The sequence below is a fragment of the Acanthochromis polyacanthus genome, chromosome 22 (assembly GCF_021347895.1).
Source record: "Acanthochromis polyacanthus isolate Apoly-LR-REF ecotype Palm Island chromosome 22, KAUST_Apoly_ChrSc, whole genome shotgun sequence".
NCBI classification, from domain to species: Eukaryota; Metazoa; Chordata; class Actinopteri; family Pomacentridae; genus Acanthochromis; species Acanthochromis polyacanthus.
This window is the reverse complement of record NC_067134.1, coordinates 21,921,332-21,945,818: the sequence shown is the minus strand read 5'-3', so window position 1 is coordinate 21,945,818 and position 24,487 is coordinate 21,921,332. Positions and strand designations below refer to the sequence as shown.

General features: G+C 42.3%; 1 protein-coding gene across 5 annotated transcripts in view; it reads right to left on the bottom strand.

Moving 5' to 3' along the window:
- Window positions 1–2,135: 2,135 nt before the first annotated feature.
- Window positions 2,136–24,487, bottom strand: part of LOC110950031 (gamma-aminobutyric acid receptor subunit beta-3-like) — an 88,962-nt gene continuing 66,610 nt past the window's right edge. For 3 of the 5 annotated variants that reach the window (XM_051943559.1, XM_051943558.1, XM_022192412.2), the window contains 3 exons: window positions 12,499–12,746; window positions 12,300–12,368; window positions 2,136–5,679 (listed from right to left, as the gene is read on the bottom strand). In XM_051943559.1, coding sequence (XP_051799519.1) covers window positions 5,308–5,679; window positions 12,300–12,368; window positions 12,499–12,746 — 689 coding nt within the window. In that variant the 3' untranslated portion in view covers window positions 2,136–5,307. The remainder of the gene's footprint in view (window positions 5,680–12,299; window positions 12,369–12,498; window positions 12,747–24,487) is intronic. The other 2 variants (XM_051943560.1, XM_022192413.2) reach the window with 1 other exon arrangement.

Sequence of the window (24,487 nt, the reverse complement as noted above, 5' to 3'; positions counted from 1 at the left end):
TTGGCTGCCAGCGGATCTTCAACTCATCCTCCCTCTCAGCATCGAGGCCAAACAGGCTCTCAGCAGTCACTGGTTTAAACAACTTTTACCAGGGAGAAGAAGGTTTCAGTAAAATGAAGATACCTGCTTCTCCCTGAATGTACTCGACTCAGAGATTCATCATCTGGAGGGAACTTAAAGAAGATATGTGATTTTTTTTTTTAGCACATTTCAAACCAGACGAGCACAGTACTCCCCCATTGTCAGAAATGCAGCTTTTTATTTATTTATTTATTTTGTTTAGAAATGTGGCATTTGTTTATTGATTTTTGATGATCAGATGTAACAGCAACATTGAATGTGGCCATTTAATATAGATGTACCCACAAACAGAACGATCTTGCGCTGAACACAGGCGTGTGCTATGCACGTGCACGTTATGTACGGACACGGGCGGGAATTGATGGGTCAGAAACACCCCCCAACTTTAATCAATTTTTCCTTGTATCATATCCAATGGATAAGTCCCGATGAGTCTGCAGCGGTTGATTTGTAGGAGGATCACAAGCATGTGATCATCAGCAGGCTCCTGACATAGTGTTCACTTACTGTCATAGTCACAGTGATGCTGTGCTGCTGTCTCACAATACAGAAATCTTTAACAAATCTGTGGATCCAGACTAGGAGGTGCATCATTGCAAAATCTACGCACTTGGTCTTTGTGTTATTTTTGACCTTCCCTGAAAATGTCATCCAAAACCATTAATCTGTTTTTGATCAAGATGATGTTAATGTCCACTTTCTCAATCTTCCCATGGCTGTTTCATCAATAAGGTATTGCATGGCGATGTTAATAGTTCATAACTATTAGGAAGCAGGGCGTTTTGAACCCAGGTAGCAGGCAACAGGCAGGCGGGTGAATTGGTAATGAATTTATTATGCAGAAATTAAACAGAAAGGCACTCCATACGGGAGGCACGGGGGAATAAACAGAACAGGGAACTGAACTGGAACTAAAAGGGGATTAACGGAACAGAGGACGACGGTCCAGACTGGCCGTGGTGAGGGATAAACTAACTGCGCAGGGGGTGACTCACGATAAGCAGTCCGGGGGGGATGGGGAGACGAGGCAGGGGCTGAGCAGATGAAGCCGGTGGCTGGGCTGTGGCAGGCAGAATCCGGGCAGACGTGGGGAGTGCAGAGCGGAGGAGGGGAGACGAGCAGACGAGGGATCCAGGATGAGGGGAGGAAAGACGAAGCCGGCGAGGGAGTTCAAAGGCCGTGGGGGTGGGGGAGACAGAGCTTGGACAGAGGTATGCACACGACGTGGAACCGTAGGTAATGACCCAGCAAGGAGCAGTTGGCAGAGCCAGGCTTTATACGCAGCTGATTGCATATTGAAGCCAGCTGCGCTCCACCGCAGCCGTTCTTGAATACCCAGAGCGCAGAGCAGGAGAGGGAGGGGCCATGACAATAACAAACCAGATCCAAACACTTAGCATCATTTTACTGAGTAAGGTGATATGATTTTTCTACAAATGCTCTGATAATGATTTAACACTTGCAGCCAAACCAGAGATAAAATATCTGACAAAATTAGTTTAATATTTTACTGTTAAAGCTAGACTGAAATGTCAGTTTTACCTGTGAAGAACTGCTGGACTAAAGGGTTTTGGAGAAAGATAGAACTCTTGATTTAAAGTGGAAAACTTAGCGTGAACAAAAACAAAAGCTTCTGCACTTTTTTGCCAAAGGGGGTTTGTGAACTTAACTGCAATTATGTAGGACTGAACAGTGACAGCTTCTAATACCCAGTAATAACCTCTACTGACTTTGTGTTTTTCTCAGCCTTTATTTGTCAAGGGAGCTACTGTTCTCAGATACACCATCACTCAGGCACACATTCATAAAGTCCACCTCGTACACAGAAGATACTTATTCAGGTGGGAGGAGGCAAGAACAATATCGAGTCTTAAACTGTTACTGAGTAGCTGGATAGGATCAGACAGGGATTTAGCACCATGCTCATATTTATTTATTAACATGTGTCCTGTGATAATTTCTTAAGCGTTAGATGTCTTTTCATTGTATTATGTTGCTGTATAGTGAATGCAGATCCTTAAGTGTCATGCATGCTAGCAATACCAATACACAGGTACAATGTATATCATTTATTCGATGGTTTAACATGGTAATCTATTGAAAAAGGAAGAGAAACATACAGATATACAGTATAAATCTAAGCCTAAATACATTTTGTGGCAGCACAGAACATTTCACATTCCATTATGGGACCAAGGCCATACAACACCTGAAGTCTTTGATGACTTTTTTTTTCTTTTAGTCTTTTTAACGTAGGCTCACATGGCATAGTTTCATCTCTAAAATGAGCAGTTGGCTGCTCTCATAAATGAGTTTTCAAAACATCTTTATTAAACAAAAAACAAAAAATCCTCCCAAATTATGAATTGTAGTTGCATGCATGATAAACAAGTATCTAGAGTTTATAACAGTTGCCGTCTCTTCCACTTTTCAACCATGCTTTGTAGTTTGGTAGCTGGAAAAAAACTCACTCATACAATAATCAACTGTTTTTAAATCTCACCACATGACCCATAAGTGGAAATCGGTAAGCCAGGAAGATTTTTTTTCTTTGACTTGCACTGTAAAACAGTTATTATATATATATATAAATATATATATATATATATATATATATATATTTAGTTTCAAAGTTCAGCCTTATTTACACCACACTGAAGCTTCATCAACATTTCATATTGTCCTCTGAACTACACAAACATCTTTGGACGGACTGGTTTCATGACTTCATTGCACGAGATCAATAAACATTGCTTTGTGCCCAAGACCAAAGTCAAAACATCTTCTGATTGTGTGTTCAGACGGAAGGGCATTGGAGAGGCAGTGTGATTGCATACAAAGTGATTGGAAAGATCTTTTGCAGGCCAGTGTGATTCGACAAGCTAAAAGTTTTGCAGATCTCAGAGATTTAGCATCTATTTAATAACTATGGGCTGTAAGAGGGAGAACACACATCTGTTGGGTGGTCAATAATGACCTTCACATCTGGACACACTGTCAGCAAAATGTCTTGACTTTATATTTAAAGGTATTGTTTCATCTGTAGCTTTCTTCTGTCTTGGACCCTTGTCCTGGCCTTGGGGTGACTGAACGTGGAATCAAGCCCTATATAAATCAGGGTAGAGTTAAATCCTGTTTCCAGAAATCAATTTGTGCAGCAACAATCCAAGTACAATACATTCAGTTCTTAGTCACTGCACATCTTTACAAGTTACCGTCAATCACGACTCTGACCTATCAAGTAGCAAATCATTTTCTCTACATGTGTTCTTGTACATGCACAGATAGTGGACTGCGTGTCCACGGTTGAACAAGAATGCTTCAAATGTACATCATCGAGTTGGAACTAGTTGTCTGCGACCTTCGGTGGAGCGGCACACAGTTTGTCAGAAAAGTCAGAGGGGGAGAGCTATTTTTATCCACAAAACTATTATATGTTGACATGTGTCCGTAGTGTAGCGAGCAGCACAGAAAATAAATGGTCTAGCGATGCCTTTCCTTCCTCTCTCGAAGGCTTCTTTATCCATTTCCCATCACACACATGCACATGCACACACTGGTAAAACGCCATCCCGTCTCTCTCTGTGTGTTTCTGTTTGGCGTAGGAATGAGTGCGTTACATTCTGATGGAGAAATGATGATGACCATGGCTCATTATCCTCTCCCTGAAGAATGGATCTGATACATTCAATGCTAGTGTGTGCTTATAATTACTCGACAGACGGGTTTATCGCGGTCCATCTGCAGGAATCTATGAAATCCATTTGCATCACTTTGCCTCTGTACGGCGGCGCTGTTAAAATGCAGAGCTGAACACACATGCAGTGCTCAGAGTGGACATGGTCGGCTGTTTGCGAAGGAATGTATTCAGAGTGCCCCACAAATGCTCAAAAACTAAACGGATGCTTTACCTGTTGGTTTAATCCTTGTCTTGTTTTTGTATTTTTTCCACTAAGTAATCTGACAGTTTATAGCCAGCATGACAATCACAAAATGATCATTTTTGGGTTGTACACACAGTATATATATATATACATTTATGTATATACACACCTATGTACTTATGTACAAAACAATGGGTTTCATTTCTCCATTCTATCACCACAACGGAGTTGGTGTTGAACAAAAGAAAAAAAAAAAAAGAACAGGATAGGAAATCAAATGAATACCTGAAGACACTGAGTACAAAAATATCAGAATATTTCATGGGTTAAGTAGTAACTGTGTCGCCCAAAAGGCCCTTGGCAGTTGTTCTAAATGAAAGTAAAGAGTTTTTTTCGAGGAGGTTTGTTAAATTTGAGTGCAATTCTGTCATGCTATCACTTGAAGCGTTGTTGCTTGAAGGAAGAAGTGAAAAAATGGCAGCTTTGTTTATAGTTGTGCTTATTTTATATATTTTTTTTCTCTTCTCCGATATCAAATGAGCAGAACTGATATTTCAGTGACACTTTTACTTTGTTAAGAAAAAGATGCCGAAAAAAAATTCAGAACCTGAGTCACAATCATCCTGAATGGAGGACAGAATCCTCGGCGTTAAATTCTTGTGTATGGGTAAAGGTTTACCAGATTGATGCATCATTTTCTGTATCAGTAGCAAGTATATTATCAACGCTATAAACAAATACACATCAGTCTGCAAAGTTGTGCCGTAAACCAAGGCAAAAAGTAGTCATTATTTGTCCACTACAGCTGATCATTACATGCATTAATAGTGCATAGGGTACCAGAGTTGAATGGATTTTTAGGAATTGCCTGCACTTATCTGATCATCTGTGTAGTATAAAGTTTTCTTTATTATTATTATTATTATTATTTGATTACAAAAATCTTTGTGTTAACTGCTATTATGTTTCCTTTTTTTTTTTTTTTTGCAAACACTGTATCATTTATTCAATTGCTGGCTTTGTATCTCGCTATTTACATATTACTGAGAGGGCAAACGTTGGGAAATGACCGACACAAGTCCCAATTACAGTACATACTCTCAAAAATAAAAAGAGCTAGGTACTAAGGATTCAAAGACTGCAAATACAAAAACTATTTTGATGAGAACTTGGTCCAAAACTCAGAAGTCTTTTCTCAGTCTATGTGTTTCTCTTTTGTCTCGTATTGTTGCAGTCTTCACCTGGACAGATTCCATCATGTATAAAAGCAACAGAAAAAAGGAAGAAAAACAAGTGAGATGAAAAAAAAAACAGTCAAACAAACAACAACAAAACAGTCCAATCAGACATAGTAGAGCCAGTAGATGAGGTTGAACAGTGAGAAAACGGAGGGGAAGATGATCCGTGACCAGCGGTCAATGGCGTTCACATCCGTCAGGTCAGGGATTTTGATTTTGAGCTGCGAGGACCGCCTCCGCAGGCGGCTGCGTTTCATCTGGGCAGAACGGTCCAGGGAGTGGCGGCTGACGGATCGCGGCCCGATCCCGCCGCTCTGCTTGCGGTACTGGATGTGCTGTGAGGCCGTGCTGTCCAACTGAACCATGGACTGAGAGTTCCTAATGTCCGCCACGCTGGTGGTGATCTCGCCTCCCGCCACTTCATTATGGATCTCCAGGGTGGTCAGCAGGATGTTCCCGTGGCCGTGCGGTTCCGCCTGAATACAGAAAAAACATGGACATTATGATCACATCAATGGATCAGAGAACTTTAATCTTTCAAACATTATACCTCGATGTACAGTGCAGTCGACAACATGAAACATGCAGGTCATTGAAGCTTTATTGTAGCCTGTTTCCTCCGAGTTGCCAGGAGAGGTGTTGTTACGATTCTGAAGTCTTTGCATTTTAAGCCGATAGCTGCACCATTTTAAAGTTAAAAAAAAGTGAGAAAGTATCCCAGGTTTCATATAAATAATGTGTGCAGGTTTTTCTCTAACTTTACCTTTGAATTGTCACGTTCATGGCGGTTTGTATGCCTTGTGACAAACACGCTACATCAAAGTTGCCAGTATTACCATCCAGAAGGATCAGCAATCTTCACTTTCATTCATAATAATAAGTTTGGTTTATATTATTTTGGGTAAGGGATGCTTTAAATAGTCCAGGAGGGGAGATGCACCCAGAAAGCCCCATAATACAAGAACTAAAAAAAAGTATTAATGGTCTGACAGTCCAGACAACTCAACTTTGTCCATGTTTGGCTTATTGAAAAGCTGAGGACCCAAAACTTGCATTTTGATCAGTGACATCTGCTGTTTTTCCTTCATTGATCCTATGTTTTAGATCCTATTGATACGATGTATGGGGATATTATTTGTAAAAAAAAATGTATTTGTTGACTGAACGTTTTTTTTTCCCTACAAAACCCATGAACAGATGTCTCACTGTACAGAGTAAATAGAGCATCAGTAAGTTGACGTCCTCTTCCGTCCATCAGGTGGCAGAAAGTCATCACCAACTTCCGCTGAACCTCCTGAGACGCTTCAGAATACGCATGTGCAACATCACTCCGATTCCTCCGTTGATGCGTCGAACGTCTGTCGGAAAAGTTGCTGTAGTTCGTTGTAGGAGTGACAGACGGTGAGTATGTAAATACACGCGTTGTTTTGGTGGATTTTAAGTTAGCGACAGGTGACGTGTTGTGTTTTGTCATGTTTGAGTAATTTTGGAGACGCGGCTGAGTTAGCTTGTTGGCTACATTAGCCGCCGAACACCTGTGTTAATTCGCGCCGCAGCTGTGAGGGTTCATGAGCGGCTCAGCCTGTGTCTCTGTTGTTTGGCGTTGTAGCTTTACTCCCATGTTTTTGCTTGTTCTTTCAAAAAGAGATTTGACTTAACGGTTAATTGGAAAGCAGTCTCGACTGTTTTTTAACTGTCTGAAATTCCATAATTTGCTCACATCCCTCCTCTCTTCACCTGCTTTAGTACGGTATATGAAGTGACATAAACTAACAGCCAGCCATTGCATTTGTGTATTTATAGTACAACATGTTGATATTTAATGACGTGTTCAAGTCGTTTTAAGAAAATATGTTTAACTGCCCCGATTCACATTTTAACATTTAACATAGAATTAAACGTCTAACTCATCAAAATTTAATAGTGTTTCCTCAAGTATAAACTTTCAACAAGTCCTGCTTTAATAATGTTGGTCCTAACATTTTTGCGGTCTATTGTTCAATTCTGATTTCTATTTATTATCTTGTTTTTGATCAGTTATAGCTGTTTTTTTGTCAACATTTCTTTAATTTGAGCTGATATGTGAAAGGCTAATTTTTTAGATTTTCTCGTGTTTTAAAACTACATATTAGGGTCCTGCAATGTTGTGCTTTTACTGTATCATGACTTTCATTGTTGCCAGAGTTAATTTATAAAAATAGTTTTACTGAGACACGAAGTAACTAACAAGAAAAAAAAATGGATTTTTTTTTTTTTTTTTTTTTAGATAATGTCTCTCACAGTGGACATGCACCTACGATGAAACGTGAATCCAATAGAACACCTTTGGAACATTATGTTTTGTTCCATCCGACCCGATGGGGTTACTCCTCAGACTGTCCAGGAGCTCAGCGATGCCCTGGTCCAGTTCTGGGAGGAGATACCCCAGGACACCATCTGTCGTCTCATTCCAGCCCGGTCTCACGGGGATTCGCGAAACTGTCACGTCAGTTTTTGTTTCGGTTTCGTGCGCACCAACACGATGTCGTCATGTTTTTCGTGCCGCTCACCACGAACGAAACCCGCTGTGGTAATCACATCTGAAAGTGGTTTATACCGGCGGATTCATGACGATCTAAGCTGTCCATCGGCGTTTGCGGCCGCCGGACATTCTTTAAATTCCTATGCAAATTCGGCGGATTCGTGACGATTTAAGCTGTCCATCGGCGTTTGCGGCCGCCAGACATCCAGCCGCAGCGGCCGCAAACGCCGATGGACAGCTTAGATCGTCATGAATCCGCCGGTATAAACCACTTTCAGATGTGATTACCACAGCGGGTTTCGCTCGTGGTGAGCGGCACGAAAAACATGACGACATCGTGTTGGTGCGCACGAAACCGAAACAAAAACTGATGTGACAGTTTCACGAATCCCCGTGAGACCGTGTTGCTCATTCAGAGCTTGTCCCGGCATCGTCAGTCATGCGTACAAGCACACGGAGGCCATACAAACTACTGAATACCATTTTGAGTTGCTGCCAAGGAATTTCAGCAAGATGGACCAGCCTGCTACATCAGTTTTTTCACTTTGATTTTGGGGTGTCTTGAATTTAGCCCTCCTGGGGGTTTATGATTTTCATTCCCATCAATCAATGTGGCACTTTTAATTCCCAACACATTATCCAGTCCGTATCAATGCTAATATCCAGTTTGTTTTTTTTCCCGTATTGAAACATGATGTATTTTCAAAGTGTTCCTATAATTTTTTTGAGCAGTGTATTTGTCTTTACTTTTTTTTCCACAGAATCAGAATTGGTTTTATTGCCAAGTAGGTTTGTACGCTTACAAGGAGTTTTCTCTGGTGCTCTTGGTGCAAGTACAGATGAAATAAAATAAAATAATAAGTAAAGAGATGTAGGAAATATGGATAAAATAGACAAGGTATATACAGTTACTATGCAGTAGTAATTAATATAGTCAACAGAGCTGATTTGCAGTGGCACGGGCAGTGTTTATCAGCGATGCAGCAGAGGGGAAGAAGCTGTTCTTGTGACGAGAGGTTTTAGTCCTGACGGACCGCAGCCTCCTCCCTGAGGGGAGGGGTTCAAAAAGTTTGTGTCCAGGGTGAGAGGGGTCGGCCAAGATCTCGGTTGCACGCCTTAAAAGCCTAGAGGAGTGCAGAACCCGGAGAGACGGCAGGTTACATCGGATCACCTTCTCAGCAGAGCGGATGATGAGCGGCGGCTGCAGGGTAACCAGACGGTGACGGAGGAGGAGAGGATGGACTCTACGATGGCCGTGTAAAAGTGCACCATTATAGTGTTTGGCAGGTTGAACTTGTTCAGCTGCCTCAGGAAGTACATCCTCTACTGTGCCTCTTTGGTTATGGAGGTGATGTTCATCTCCCACTTCAGGTCCCTTTAACTGCCTTTTAGTGACAAAATGTGTTGAAATGGGAAATTGAGTGAATAACAGTTTTAATATGATATCTATGCTTTTTTGGATCCCAAAAAAGCGGAAAGACTCCACGGTGAGCACTGTGGAGTGAGAGAGCTTGACGGGAGCGGGGGGGGGGCCGTGTTCCTCCTTAAGTCCACCACCATCTCCACTGTCTTCTGGGCGTTGAGATAGAGGTTGTTCCTGCTGCACCAGGTCACCAGGTTGTCTACCTCCAGTCTGTAAGCAGACTCATCCCCATCAGAGATGAGTCCGACGAGGGCGGCGTCATCCGCAAACTTGAGGAGTTTGACGGACCGGTGCCTGGACGTGCAGCTGTTGGTGTACAGGGAGAACAGCAGCGGGGAAAGAACACAGCCTCGGGGGGAGCCAGCGCTTACGGTCCTGGTCTCGGAGACTTGCTTCACATGCTGCTTCCTGTCAGACAGAAAGTCTGCGATCCATCTGCAGGCGGAGGCAGGCACACTCAGCTGGAGGAGCTTGTCCTGGAGCAGGGCAGGGGTGACCGTGTTAAAAGCAGAACTGAAATCTACAAACAGGATCCTGGCGTAGGTTCCTGCTGAGTCCAGGTGCCACAGAATGAAGTGGAGAGCCAGGTCGACGGCGTCGTCTACAGACCTGTCGGCTCCGTAGGTGAACCGTAGGGGGTCCAGAAGAGGGTCTGCGATGGCTTTTAGATGGGGAAGCACAAGGCGCTCAAAAGACTCCATCACCGCAGAGGTCAGAGCGACAAGTCTGTAATCATGAAGTCCAGTGGGTCTTGACTTGTTTGGGACAGGGATGATGGTGGAGGTCTTGAAACAGGCTGGAATGTGGCATGTCTCCAGTGATTCAGTGAAGACTGGAGACAGTTGATCAGCACAGTGTTTCAGGGTGGAGGGGGAGACAGAGTCAGGTTGTGCTGCTTTGCGGGGGCTCTGCCTCTTGAATAGCCTATTAATGTGTCTCTCCTGTATAGTGAGCTGGGTCTCTGGGCAGGGGGGGTCTTGAGTGTTGAACTGTGTGGGGCTCTGAGCCCCTGCAGGGGTGTGGGGTATGGGGCCAGCTGACCATTGCCTTTCAAAGCGACAGTAGAACTCGTTCAACCGGTTTGCTCGGTAGAGTGGGGGGGGGGACAATGGCTTGTAGTTGGTTATTTTTTGCAAGCCTTTCCAGACGGAAGCGGAGTCGTTAGTAGAGAACTATTGTTGGAGTGTCTCTGCATACTGCATCTGCAAACAATCATTACCTCTCCAACCGGACAGTCCTTGTTCAAAGATGGAGTTGCAAGAATAACATATTCCCAGTGTTGTTTGGAAGTCAATATTATTTTTAGGAAGTAAAGCTGTTACATTTAAACACAATGCAGGAAATGGCTACAGTTTGTCATTTATTCTGTGTTCTGTCAGCAATGTAAATGAGCAGCAAATCAGGGCCAAACATAAAAATCCTATTTATGGGGGTTCTTCATCACCAACCGATACAAGTTGGGTTCCCCTAGAAATGCGATACGTACAGCGTGCGATATTGTAACTACACGGCTCCATTCAGTGGTTTTAGTAAGGTACAGCTCAGCTTGTTTGCAGATCAAACATATTTCTGCATCTGACAGAATTGTGTGGAAACAAAGGCTGTGGTTTAACCCGACTACATGTCCACGGTAATTCATGCTGTGGAGCTAACCAATCAGTAGCAACAAACTCTGCCTTTGACCAAAATATGTTTGATCTGTAATCATGTTGAGGTGTATAATACGAAAACCACCGAACGAAGCATTCCCCAGTTTCTAAATGAAGACATTTGTCCTCCTTATTAATGTGGACATTGTAACTGACTGATACTGTAGCTTATATCTGTATGACAAGTGACAGGTCAATGCATATATGTGTACCTGTACTTTGTGCAATGCCATCCATAAACTGCCAATAAACTACACCAAAGTGTAGTATATCTAAGAAGTAGTTTACTGTATGTTGATTAACCCAAAAAAAGGACACCATCTGTTGTTGGTAGTGTTGATAATTACTATGTCTAATTGTACTAGTCATTTTCATCATTTGCAGAGTTTTATTAATTGTAGGGCTGGTGAAGTAAAGATTATGATGATGAGTACAGCAGCTTCGGTCCAGACTCTTTTCAGATTGTTGTTCCCTTCCTCTCTCATATTTCATTCATATTCCTCAAGGATTAATTGTCATAAGAACTGACATGACTGAAGAGAAATTTTTGTGACTTTTGTCTTTTCTTCTGTCCTTTTAGATGACCAATTTTTAAACAAACAGGTGGGCAGAAAAATGTAGAAGCTGGAGAGTTTAGTCGTGTTGAACTGTGGCCAGCTTGTTATATTTAGTCTTCCCAGTCGGTTCATTATGACATGAAACAATTCACACAGCAGATACAGTTTATCATAATCCATGCTTATGGTGTGCCACAAAACAAATCAACAGGAATGACAAGTGGCCATCATTCATGCAGATGTAGCAACTGTCGAAGTCCCACATGTCCTCGTTTACGTTGCCGATTTGTTCAAATCGAGCGAACTTACCAACATAGTTGTCAAATTAGGGAAGTATGCGGTTTAAGGTAACCAACCAGTCATCGCTATTCTCGAGGGGATGATGGTGTCTGGTGAATTTTTGTAAGAAGCAGAAATGATAGTTACCATGGATACATGAATGCCAATGTATTTGCTGACAACTACCATTCAACGAACTGGAATCATCTTTGTGTTAGTACATGCAGACAGTGGCTTACAGTGTACACTGCATGATTTGTATCCAAACTTCAGCAGGACAGAAGCTGTCATTTTCAGTTGTTGAAACAAACAGTCGTAGTAATCCACTGTAACACAATGCACTTGTTCCCTGTATTGTCTAGATGGGGGGACCTCTGCAGTGACCACCAACTGAGAAAGTGTCTCGTCACATCCTGACATGCGCTATGAGAGAAATGGCTTTATTGATGACTTCAATGAGAATACATATACAGACAGCATGCATTCAAGGTGAGCTATAAACATTTTATGTGACAAGCAAAAAGTGTAATGTCGTGAAGATGTCTGTAGCTACTGAAGTCATGGATGAATTGTCTTGCACTAGGGAAGAAGACCATTAAAGACATCCATGGTGGCTGATGGCGATGGCAGAGTTGGTTTGAAGAGTCTCACGGAACAAACAACCTACCGAGCGGGAGTGGCGAAGACCTCTAACCTGATTGGACCGCTTTAGGGATGCGGTCCTACTACCTGCCTCCTGAGGAGATGAAAACATTCAGGCAAATGTATGCAAAGGCCTAAAAATATGTGTCCACCTGTGCCCGTGTGTTAACAGTGTCTTGACCGTTACGCAAACAATTGGAGACGTAACAAAGGAACTGACTTACCCTTGCAGCGTCATACTTGGCTGCCCTCTCATTGTTGGCCTTCTCCGCCTTCTCTGCCAGCTTCTTTTGCATCTGAGGGCCCCTTCCAAAGAAGATGTAGTTGACAAAGGCATATTCCAGCAGGGCCAGGAAGACCATGACGAAGCAGCCCATGAGATACATGTCAATAGCCTTGACATATGGGATTTTGGGCAATGTCTCTCGCAGGTGGGTGTTGATGGTGGTCATAGTTAGCACCGTGGTGATCCCTGACAATAAAAAGAAGACATTCAAACAACAACAACAGTAATTGTTGAACCTGAGCAGTAAACGAGCTAGTACTTGAGACAAGGACTTTTCTGTTCATCCTGATGTGCTGCATGTGTGTATCAAATTTGGCAGTTGTAGCTGAAACATGCTGCCTGTGGGAAAGTGTAGGGGGCGCTATGGATCCATTTTGGAGTCTGATAAGGCTGGCAAAAATGTGCGTCCAAAGTGTGGAAGAGAACAATAATAGTAGTATGTAGTAGTGTTTCAATAGGGTCCAAGGCCCACAAGATTGTATGATTGAGGGGGATGAGAGGAGAGGTTTCAGTGTGTCTGTGCACCAATAGGTGAGGGCAGCTGACGCGGGTCACGCCCTCTGTTGATTGATTGGCAAAGTGAAAGCAGACGGGGATGTTGTAGTGAAGTTGGAAACAGCTGTGTGTGTGGGCGGGCGGGCGGGCTACTTAATGGCGCAGAGTGCGCTGGAGCGTCAGCGGAAGCGTCAGCCCCCACGTGGGGAAGACCACACGGGGTAAAGACCTGCGAGTCGACCTGCGCGAGTCCACCTAGCGGGGACACCTCACAAGGTCAGTCAGCTCTTTTGCTCACGTCACCCCACTGCTCAAGAAGCCTCATCTCAGACCGCACTCAATATTTAACCAAGTCTCTGAACATCTGCGGAACTACAACAACCAACTTGACTCGTCTGCTAGCTTTGACAGCCAGATCCTTCACAGTGTCATGCTGAGGGAGGGAAGGGGTTAAGGTTACACGGCCTATCAACAGGGGTCCCTCAGGAACTTCAACTTGATGGCAACACTGTTGACCGACCAATCACACTTTTTGCACTTTTTGCACTTACTACACGTTGGTTATGATGTCTGAATTCTTGCTTGTGTTGTACATCACTTTGGACAAAAGCGTCTGCTACATGAAATTGTACCATAGTAAGGCATTTTATTTTCACTGCAATTCATGATGATGATTTCTTTTGTGCAAACACATCCTTACCATACTGTTTTTCACAGCCTAACTAAGGTCTGAGCACCAAGGGTGCCGAGGACAGGCGGTGCAAGGGCACCGACTCTCCAAGGCACCAGAGGTGCCTAGGACCCTACCCTCCTCGGGGGTAACTCCACGAGACTTTACATTTTGTCAGTCCACACAGTAGGACTTGGTGATGAAACATCAGCTGCTGTATAATTATCCTCTGCATGCTTCAATCTGCCTCAGACTTCCCCTGTGTGATCACAGTCACGGACAAGAAACACTGTATAACTAGCCTGTACATGTTTAAATCAGCCTGAAACTTTACATGACTTATCACATTCATTCACTGTTTGAAATACACTCTGAGTCACCTGGTGAATGGCCAAGAATTGCTGTATAACTAGTCTGATCAGACGCCAGCCCTCGTCACAGCGCCACCTGGTAGACACACTACATATATATTGTCATCCTTCCTGATGCGATCCAATTATCGATATGCTGGCGCCACATATCAATACTTAAATTCATATAAGGCCTGCCACATTCCCCTAACGTTAGTACTTAATGTCTCCACAGGGTGGCATTAATCACATGAATGGGGGAGACTTGAGCGAGAAGAACAATTCATACAGGTATAATGGCTGAAAGCAATGTCAACATAAGCAACGCTCCATCTTGCAATTTGCAACAACTGCCTCGCAAAAGTAAAATACACAGTAGGCTTGGGCAGTATTCCGGTAATACTATATATTTCCAGTGTTTACAAATAACAGCAGCATCACTTCCAATACCGTCATGAAAACAATGCAATGCTTTTATATAAGAGAGAAGTGTTATGAGAGAGAGCAGCGTGTGTGTGACATGTCCAAGCGACCCTGAATGCAGCACGCGCGAACAAGGAGGACAACACGACAGTCGGTTCAGGGAGGAAAACAGAAGAGGTGTGTAGCTGCTGAGTTAGCGCAACTGTATGGTTCAGCCGCAGCATACTTCAATAAGGCCAGGCTCCTGTGTCTTTGCCTTCTACGACTGCTGAGGAAGTGAAGGGGGTTAACCCCAAAGTAACAACACTAACTTCAGCCCTGGAGAACTGTCCTCCCCTGGGCTTCCTGACCACGGTCAGGAGCTGAGCAGGAAAGGTTAACATAAGGATTAAATATTAAATAAAAGTCATTTCATGCCGGAAATTGATTCTCTGTCCAGTAGCACTTAAACAGTCATGTTTTAGCCTACTTTTGGACACTTTCCATAAAGTCTATGAACGTGACGTTGTCACATGACAGCACGGAGGGGAGGGAGGGAGGGAGGGAGAGAGTGGGGTGGGGTGGGGGGGGATGGCAGATCCCGCACAGAGTGACTTGGTATCAAAAAATAACACAGCTTCTGCAGTTTGGGAGTATTTTGGGTTCCAGGCAAACAAGACAGGAGAGCTGGTAAATACTGATAAAGCAATTTGTACATTCTGCAATCAAAAGGTGATCGCAACAGCTAGAAACACCTCTCCTAATCAACCAACCACTCACTCACTCACTCACTCACTGCTGCGAGTATTCCATTTCCAAACATGAAGGCACAAGCCAGTAACGGTAATCCGTTTCACTGCATTCAGTGTTTTGTGAACCAAACAGCGTTGCAACATGTCAATTCACACTGAACACGGGAAAAGGAATTTAGTTTAACATCACAACTGGTCATAAGCTGAGCGCTGAGGAAGTACCGAGCTGTGACAGCCAACCGGCCAGCTGGCAGCCTTTGCTCCAATGCATGTTGAGATGGAACCCAACCTCCTACAACCCTGACCAGGTACCCAAATGTAAACTGCCATCGGACTATTGAACGAGGTGAGTGTTACTGGCTTTCACCGCTACAAGCCCTGTGATGTTTACCGAGCCGCCCGACTACGCGGCACCCAGGTGTTAGCAGCTACCAGTGCCCGAGGCTGTCACCTCATTGCGGTAACACCTCGCTGAGAGCTGGGCACTGACAACGCGGAGAGTAAACTGAACAGTGACTCGCTCCGAGCTAACACAGTAGTAGCGTCAGTGCTAACCATTCAGTTAGCAAGCAGTCTGTGGATGTAAGGTCATCTGGAGCATAATGCCTCCAAAAAAGTCTATGCTTACGGGAGGAGGAGGTGGTGGTGGAAAACATAAAGCAGTCACTAAACTCCATGTCTGAAGACACTTCCAACATTGCCAAAGACCAAAAACTGCTGTTGGACATGATGATACAGATCAAAGACCTACAAATACTAAATGCTGAAAAAGATAAAAACACAGCAATATTGGAGTCCCGGGTGGCAGATCTCAAACAGCACACTGAGGCTGACTTGGACTCAACTGAGCAACAGGTCATCACCTTCCTTGACAGTAAAGGAATAACTGTAAACAGTTGTGACATCGAACCCGTCATCCTCTCCCTAGGAAAACCACAAGTGATAAACCGCCTCTAGTAATTTGCTTTGTCAACAGGAAACAGACAATGGCATTGCTCCGTCAGGGGAGAAAGTTGAGGGGAACCAATGTGTACATCTGACAAAGAAATAATCAGATATCGCAAGACAGGCCCGCTTGCTGAGGAAACTACACAAAATCCAATCAACATGGACAGCTAACTGTAAGATTTTTTGAAAACTCAAATGAACACCAGAGGAGGCAAAAGTGCTAGTTATTAGACACCTCGCTGAACTGGACAAATACCACCGATGACACTGTCTTGGGAGTGCAGACATTTTAAGTCCATCACTCTCTGTAAACAGTTGAATATTGTGTTAAGTCATATCATTCATCGTGATGTTTAACATGTTTGCAAAGGGCCTCGTGATGTCCCATCTAAATGTCTGTCGTGTAAAAAATAAGGTACGCGAGCTTAACAATCTGACTCGAAAACACACCGTTCGCATCTTGGCTGTGTCAGAGACCCGCCTGGATGCTACTGTCCGTGATGCTGAGGTATCCATTGACGGCAACAATATTTTTAGGAGAGACACAAATATACATGGAGGGGGCATAGCAATATACACTCTGTGCTGAGTTCATGCCAAATTATCTGGAACTGCTATGGGTCAGATTACATCTTCCTCACCTAAAGCCAATTTTAATAGGTTGCTGTTATAGGCCTCCTGGAACCAACAGTCAGTATTTGGATGACATTTTGATTTATTTATTAAATGGTTTAACCTTTGTTATAATAACTTACTATTGTGGTCTATTCATCTTGGGAAGGATGTTATTTTCATTTTGAGTGATGTCACTCGATCAAACCTTTTCTTTTACATTACACTACAAAATCAGTACAAAAAAAGTGAACCTAATGGTCAAAACAGAGAGACAAACATATGCGCTGGTATCGGATCGGAATTAAAATAGTAGGATCGCAGCATCCCTAATTACAACGTCCATCGCTGGCTTCGTTTGCAAGGAAGGGGATTCGCGCTACATGTCCCTATCCAGCGCGGCTCAGAATGACTACAGATTCAGGAGACAAGGTGTTTGAAACTTTTGGAATTAATGTCCAGGCATGTCATTGGGAAATTACAAAATAAGTGAATCCTTGGAAGCGAGGGAGCGGAGCGACCGAGCTGGGGGGGCCTCCCAAACACATATTTCCACATATAGAAATATGTGTTCATTAGTCAGTATTTTCTTTATATATGTATTTATAGCGTAATCATATTGACTTTACTGTCATTATCTGCTTCTCTAACATATATTAGTGTGTGTGTGTTTACAGTGTTTGCAAAATACCTGTCTACAGTCGAGCTGAATATCAGAATATTCTATTACTGTTAATCCCGCTATGAATATTAAAATACGCCAAACCATTTGTCCTGTATCATAGCTACATGTATGACATTTGCAGCAAAAAATAAAAATAAAAACGCGTGAAAATCAGTTTTATTCAGAGTTAAGATGGTCTGGTCACCCACTCCACTCAGCGCTGTCAAACGGCGCTGAGTGGAGCGGGTGACCGGACCGAGAGGGCGGCCGTATTTCTCGCTGCGCAGCAGCCCGAGCGGTGTCTACTCTTTATTATGTCTATGGTTGCAAGTACACACTACTGATCCCGTATGTTTGGTCCTGTTGTCGCGTCTCTTCCCTCCGCCGGGTGAAAAAAATTGCTGGGCATTTGGTGGTTAGAGCGCTTTTCGTACAATTTCCTGGCATGATTTTTCGTTTTCATGTGGTCTATCAGCGCTTGGCATCCTCTGTCGCTGTATTTTGTCTCATCGTCGCACACCGTGCGCCTCGTTTTCCCAGCTACATCTAACTTTCGATAATGCTCTCCAATCGTTGTTGACAACTACGTGCGATCCAACCCTATACCCTTTACACCCTATATTTTTTTTTTCTCGTCGAATTTGGGCGATTCACGTTGGGTGTCAAAACTGATACCTCGATACGCAAATTTTCGCGGGTCCGCGACCAAATAACATGCCTGAATGTCCAAATCGACGAGACAGAGACTACAGAGGGAGCTGACAAGAGACCGATGGCAAGTGCAAGGAAATGGCCGTGACCGGCAAAGAAAACAAAACATGATGTCGCTATCCAGCGCCCACATTAAAACACTCATGAATGAAGATGATGTGTAAACCACACAGGTACTGGACATGAGAAATGGCTGCTAAGCTGCTGAATGTATATTATATTATTTTATTTGAAGAAATATATTGACTTGTTGGTAAATCGATATGTTCTGATTCTTATTTTATAATAAAGGGGTTTAGTGAGAGGAGGTCAGGACATACGTGCATCACACATAGCCTGTTATAAGGCAAAGGCTTACCACCAGGGTGTTCACACTTTTGTGGTTAGCTCTACTAGCACTCGGTGCAATCCTCCCAGAGAGTGACAGCTGCACCTCTCTGCCCTTAAAACACCGGGAGCAGGCTGCAATGGCTATTCTCTTTAGACAGCCTGCTGGAGAATTGGAAGTCTTATGTTCTCCCTTACAAATGAATAGGGAACTGTTCAAGTTTGTTTTGTTAGGCTTTGTATATTCATGTTTTGTGTAATTTTAGGACAAACGATGCCCACAAGGTACCAAAAGGACACCGTGAGAAGTATATCAGTTACAATATAGATGGACTCAATAACCCAATTAAGAGAAAACAAAACTTCTTAGTCAATTAAAGAAAATGCAAGTCTCCATAGCATTCGTTCAGGAAACCCATCTATCAATAACTGAACATAGGAAACTGAAAAGGGAATGGGTGGATCAGGTGTACAGTGCTTCTTGTCAAAAAGGGAAGGAAGAGAGGAGTGGCCATACTATTGAACAAATCTGTTTATTTTGCTAAAGAAAAAGACATTGCAGATATGTCATGGTTGTGGGGTCAATTACGGGAATAGATTTCACTTTTCTAAATATATATGCACCAAATGAGGATTGTCCAAACTTTTTGAATGATATAGCCTCACTTCTGGCCGGTAATGCTAAAGGAACTGTTATTTTGGGTGGAGATTTTAACTGTGTACTAAATTCGAAAATAGATAGTCTTTCCCCAGACAGTGGACACACTACTAAAAAAATCTACATCGCTGATTGCGATGATAAAAGAATTTGGACTTACTTATAGATGCGTGGCGTCACCATCACCCGAGACAGAGGGACTTTACCTTTAGGTCAGGGGTCCACGGTAGTTATTCTCGGATAGATTTCTCTTGTATATCCAAGCAAGATATTGGAAAGGTGGAATCCTGTAATATTGAACCAGCCTACCATATCAGATCATGGACCCGTAACCCTTCAATTCAACCTGGTGACTAATATTACTTTTAAATATTGGCAACTTAATGTATCCTTGCTGTTAGATCCTCTCATGAGGAAGAGGATAAGTCAACAATTTAAGATCTATTTTGAAATAAATAATAATGCAAGTGTTCCGGCTTCACTTTTATGGGACGCAGCAAAGGCTGTAATTAGAGGAAAAATTATTTCAATGTCGACTGCCCTTAAGAAACAGCGTTTGGAAAAACAGGTTAATCTTGAAAAGGAGATAAAAATATTAGAAAGAAAACATAAACAGTTTAGAGATGAGAAGGATCTAAAGGCTCTGCAAAATTGTAAACAGAAATCAGATGAACTCTTGACATACAAAGCGGAAGGGGCACTCCGATTTACCGGTCGAACTTATGAGATGGGAAACAGGGCAAGCAAGCTGCTGGCATTCCAGCTTTGCAAAGTGCAATCAAGTCGGATAGTCTCAAAGATTAAGCGCCCAATCGCAAGAAATTATAAATGCCTTTGCCACATATTATAAAGACCTCTATAATAAAACAAGGAAGAAAAGATTGAAACATTTCGGAATAATCCTCAACTTTCCAAAGTAACAACTAATGAAGCAGAGGAACTAACCTCTCCGATCACTGAGAAAGACATTTCGGAAGCTATTCGGCTGCTTAAAAATAATAAATCACCGGGTACAGATGGGTTTCCGGGTGAATTTTAGAAGTGTTTCACTGACCAGATAACCCCAGTACTATGCGAGGTTTACAACCACGCCCTGTCTGAAAATGACCCACCAGGAAGTTGGTCACAAAGAGGGCAAAGACCCCACTCGATGTTGTTCTTATAGACCTATAAGTCTACTGTGCAATGATTTGAAAATATCGACATCTGTACTTAATAAACGATTACAGAACTACTGTATATTGCAACACTTATTAACCCAGATCAGACAGGATTTATTCCCGGACGCCAGGGTACAAACAACATTAGAAGGACTTTAAATCTACAGACACTGGCTGGATCCAGAGAAGCATCTTCAAAGCTCCTCGGCCTAGATGCCGAGAAAGCATTTGATAGAGTTGACTGGCAGTTTCTGGAATTCACATTGAAATACACGGGATTTAACAATACATTTATTAATTGGATAAAAACTTTACACAAAAACCCCAAATCTAGAGTTAGGGTCAATGGCCAATGCTCACAGTCTTTTGAGCTACAGAGAGGAACACGTCAAGGGGATGTTTTATCTCCTCTTTTATTTGCAATTAGTATAGAGCCACTCGCAGAAATGATTAGATCAAACCCAGGAATACAAGGAATAGTTGAGTTGACCAAAAGGGTACTACGCATAAAATTGTGTTATTTGCAGATGATATTTTACTTTACATCACAAACCATGAAAACTCAATGAACAGTTTAAAAAGGTATGGAGAGTTGTCAGGCCACAAGATAAATGAGACCAAATCAGAAGCTATGATGATAACGGGAAGCTGGCCATCTCATTTGAACGGTATAGCACCCTTCCACTGGGCTAGTGAAGGACTTAGATATCTAGGAATCATTTTAACCCCAAAGACCAATCAGCTATATAAGGCTAATTATGGGGAACTAATCTCACGGGTCAAACCAGTAATTGCTAGATGGGAAATTTTGCCTCTCTCTGTCTTGGGACGAGTAGAATCGGTTCGAATAAATGTTCTACCGAGATTTCTCTGTCTTTTTCAATCTCTACCCATACAAGTACCTGCAACTACGTACTTTCAAGATGCTAGATAAACTTCGATCCAAATTCATTTGGCAGAAGAAAAGACCCAGAGTTAGGCTAAAAACACTCCTTTTCCCAAAGCTCAAGGGTGGTCTGGGAATGCCAAATCTTAAAAACTATTACTGGGCAGCCCAACTACGGACAGTAGTGAATTGGATCAATAAAGACTGGGACAAAATTCAACCCAAGAGACTCCTCTTCGAACAATAATATTTTTGGGGAAATCACACTGGAGAAAAAAAAAAAAAAAAAAAAAAAAAGATTAAAAACATCTGGGTACAAAATACACTTAATGTGTGGGAGAATGTAAGGAAAAGGATGAGAGGACCAAATACAATATCAAGGGCTATGCCTATAGCGGGTAATATGGATTTTTGCCCATCTCTGTTTGATGGGAGCTTTAGAAGATGGGCTGACTTAGGTCTGATCACAATTAATCAATTAATGGAAGGTGATAAGTTGAAATCATTTGCACAGCTACAGCAAAGATTTGGATTGCCTGCGAAGGACCTGTTTCGTTACTTTCGAATAAGGCATTATCTAACGACTCACAGTGAGTGGGAAGCAATAAAGGGACAACCAACAGGTATTGAACAGTATTTCATTGACATGATTGATAACAAAAAAGTGTATATCAAGTATTTATAAAATTTTGCAATTGGAGGAGTCAGGAGATACTTCATATATTAAGGAAAAGTGAGAGTTGGAAGCCAACATAATAATTAATGTTGAAGAATGGGAGGAAAGTAACTTAACAAGTCATAAGATCACAAACAGTCCTATGTGGAGGGAGTTTGACTGGAAAGTTAAGGTTAGGTACTTTAGTACCCCTAAAGTATTCTCTGAGTTTATTAAAGGAACTTCACCACTATGTTGGAGAGGATGTGGAATGGTTGGTGATCATACATGTCTTTTGGGACTGTCCGAAATTACAGAGGTTTTGGAAGAGTATTCAAAATGAGATTACAGTTATTCTAAATGTTTTTTGTTTTTTTTTTTTACCCTTGAACCCTTTGTACTATGTTCTGGGATGTATACCAAAAGGCCTACTCTATAGAGACAATTTGTATATTTTAAGGGTGTTATTGTTAATTGCAAGAAAAATGAAAACTGTTTCATGGCAGCGAATTCAACTCCCTACAGTGGAACAATGGGCCGGGAGACTGAGACAGGTATACATAATGGAAGAACTTACTGCACAACTGCAAATGAAAAAAGACAATTTTGCACGAAAATGGACACTTGTAACTCGGTATCTGGATGAACAGTTTATCATAATGATGATAGTTGTCCCTTTACAGATAATTTTTTTATTGATTGATTTTTTTCTTTCCTCACTTACAGTGATACCCCTTAAGTTCTTTATGCCCTTCTGAAGAACTGTAAGTGTTAACCAGAAATGTTAAGGAGCTTTGTTGTCAAGGCGTGTTCTAGATTACGTGTGATCAATGTACTATCTTCATACTCAATAAAATGAGTTAAAAAAAGAAAAAGAAAAGAAAATGAGTTGATGTGAACATGTTTTTAGATAAATATGCAAATGCGTGCTACTGTTTTCTACAGGAGGATGCAGATTTGGAAGTTGAGAATAATGCTCAAGGGGGAACTTCTGTAGATGAGAGAAGACACAATGAGCAGAGGGCGGCTGAATTGCCTGGCACCAGTGAGAATAGGGACCGTCCTTCCGCTTTCCAGTGCCACACAAAAAAGAAGATGAAATCGGCACTTGTTGACCTTCTGGGGCAGACATTCAAGATCACCAGGGCCCCCTTGGTGTCAGCTACTTCCATAGTTGAAAAGGAGATCAAACTGTACCAAGACACTCCATCGCTACCACTGACAGATGATCCACTGGTATGGTGAAAATCTAAGGGATCGTCCTTCCCACTCCTTTCTGAGCTAGCACAAAGGTATTCGAGTGTTCCAGGGACTAGTGTAGCTGCAGAAAAGAATCTTTTCCACTGCTGGTGACCTAATCACCCCTGAGAGAAGTGTGCTGACCTCTGAGCATGCTGATCAGTTGCTGTTCCTGAAGAAGAACATGCTTATTTAACAAATTATTGAAATGTGCTCAGGTTGCTATAGTAGTTGCTGCAAAGCACTGAAATGTTCCCAGGTGTATGTAAAACAACACCATGTGTATAGGTTTACATACACATATTGGTTTTGCACTAGGCCACTTTTTTTTGTTTACATTTTATACAGAAATATGAACAGTAGTCAGAGTGTGTTTATAAAAGAAGCCTATGCCAAGACCATAGGCAGTTTTTGTTAAGTGATTTATCCAAATTTGTGTCAAATCTAAATGCATTTTTTTTTTTTTTTGCAGCAAATAAAAAAGTACTCTACTTAATCTTTCTACATGCATTTTGTATTTTCACTTGCAGGTCTTGTTATGTGATTGTCCTGCAATATATCGATGTATCGTATCGTGAGGTACCCTGTGATTCCCACCCCTAGTGGATATGCGTGGATTCGCCGACAAGCAAGGATGCGAGGACCCGTCCATTGCTGCTTGCAGCTTGAATTTTACTTGCATCAACACACACACGTGGTGGCAGGGGGTGTGCTTCATTGAAATTCAAAGGTCTGCCACCAAACATCCAACTGCCCCTTGGTCATCAAGTAGAAATAACTCATTAGAATAGTGCTGCACGTATTTTGCCCCCAGCGCTTGGTAACCTTAACCGCTGAGAGTAAAGAACAGCGTGGTTATTTGCTCTCCCACCAAATTCACCTTCACATACTGTGTGTTTCAGCACGACAGAAAGAGCTGCCAAGAGACTTGAAATTCCATTCAAATACTGAATTAGCAAAGGGGTAATATGTATCTACAGTGCCCAAAGAACTCAACTCATTACAACATAAGAAAACACAAGAGATTCCTCAAACTGACAACACATGGGATGCAGTAAGGCAAGAAAACAAGTGCTTTGCCACCATCTATAAATACAGCAGACATATCTCAACTACTTTATCCACCTGCGTTGGAAATAAATGGAGCCTATCGATAGCCGGGCCGCTCATATAACACACACGGACAACGCTTTTGGTGTGAAGAGACAAGGAGCAGTCAGGACGCAGCAGGATTGCTAAGGTCAATGTAGAGCTGGGCGATATATCAAATTAATACGATTAATTTTTAATTTTATTTTTTCAATCGATGTGTAAAAAATTAAATCTCAACATCGAGTTTAATGTTAATGTCCCTCCGCTATTTTTACCCGACACGTGTAATACACACAGTTGCCATAC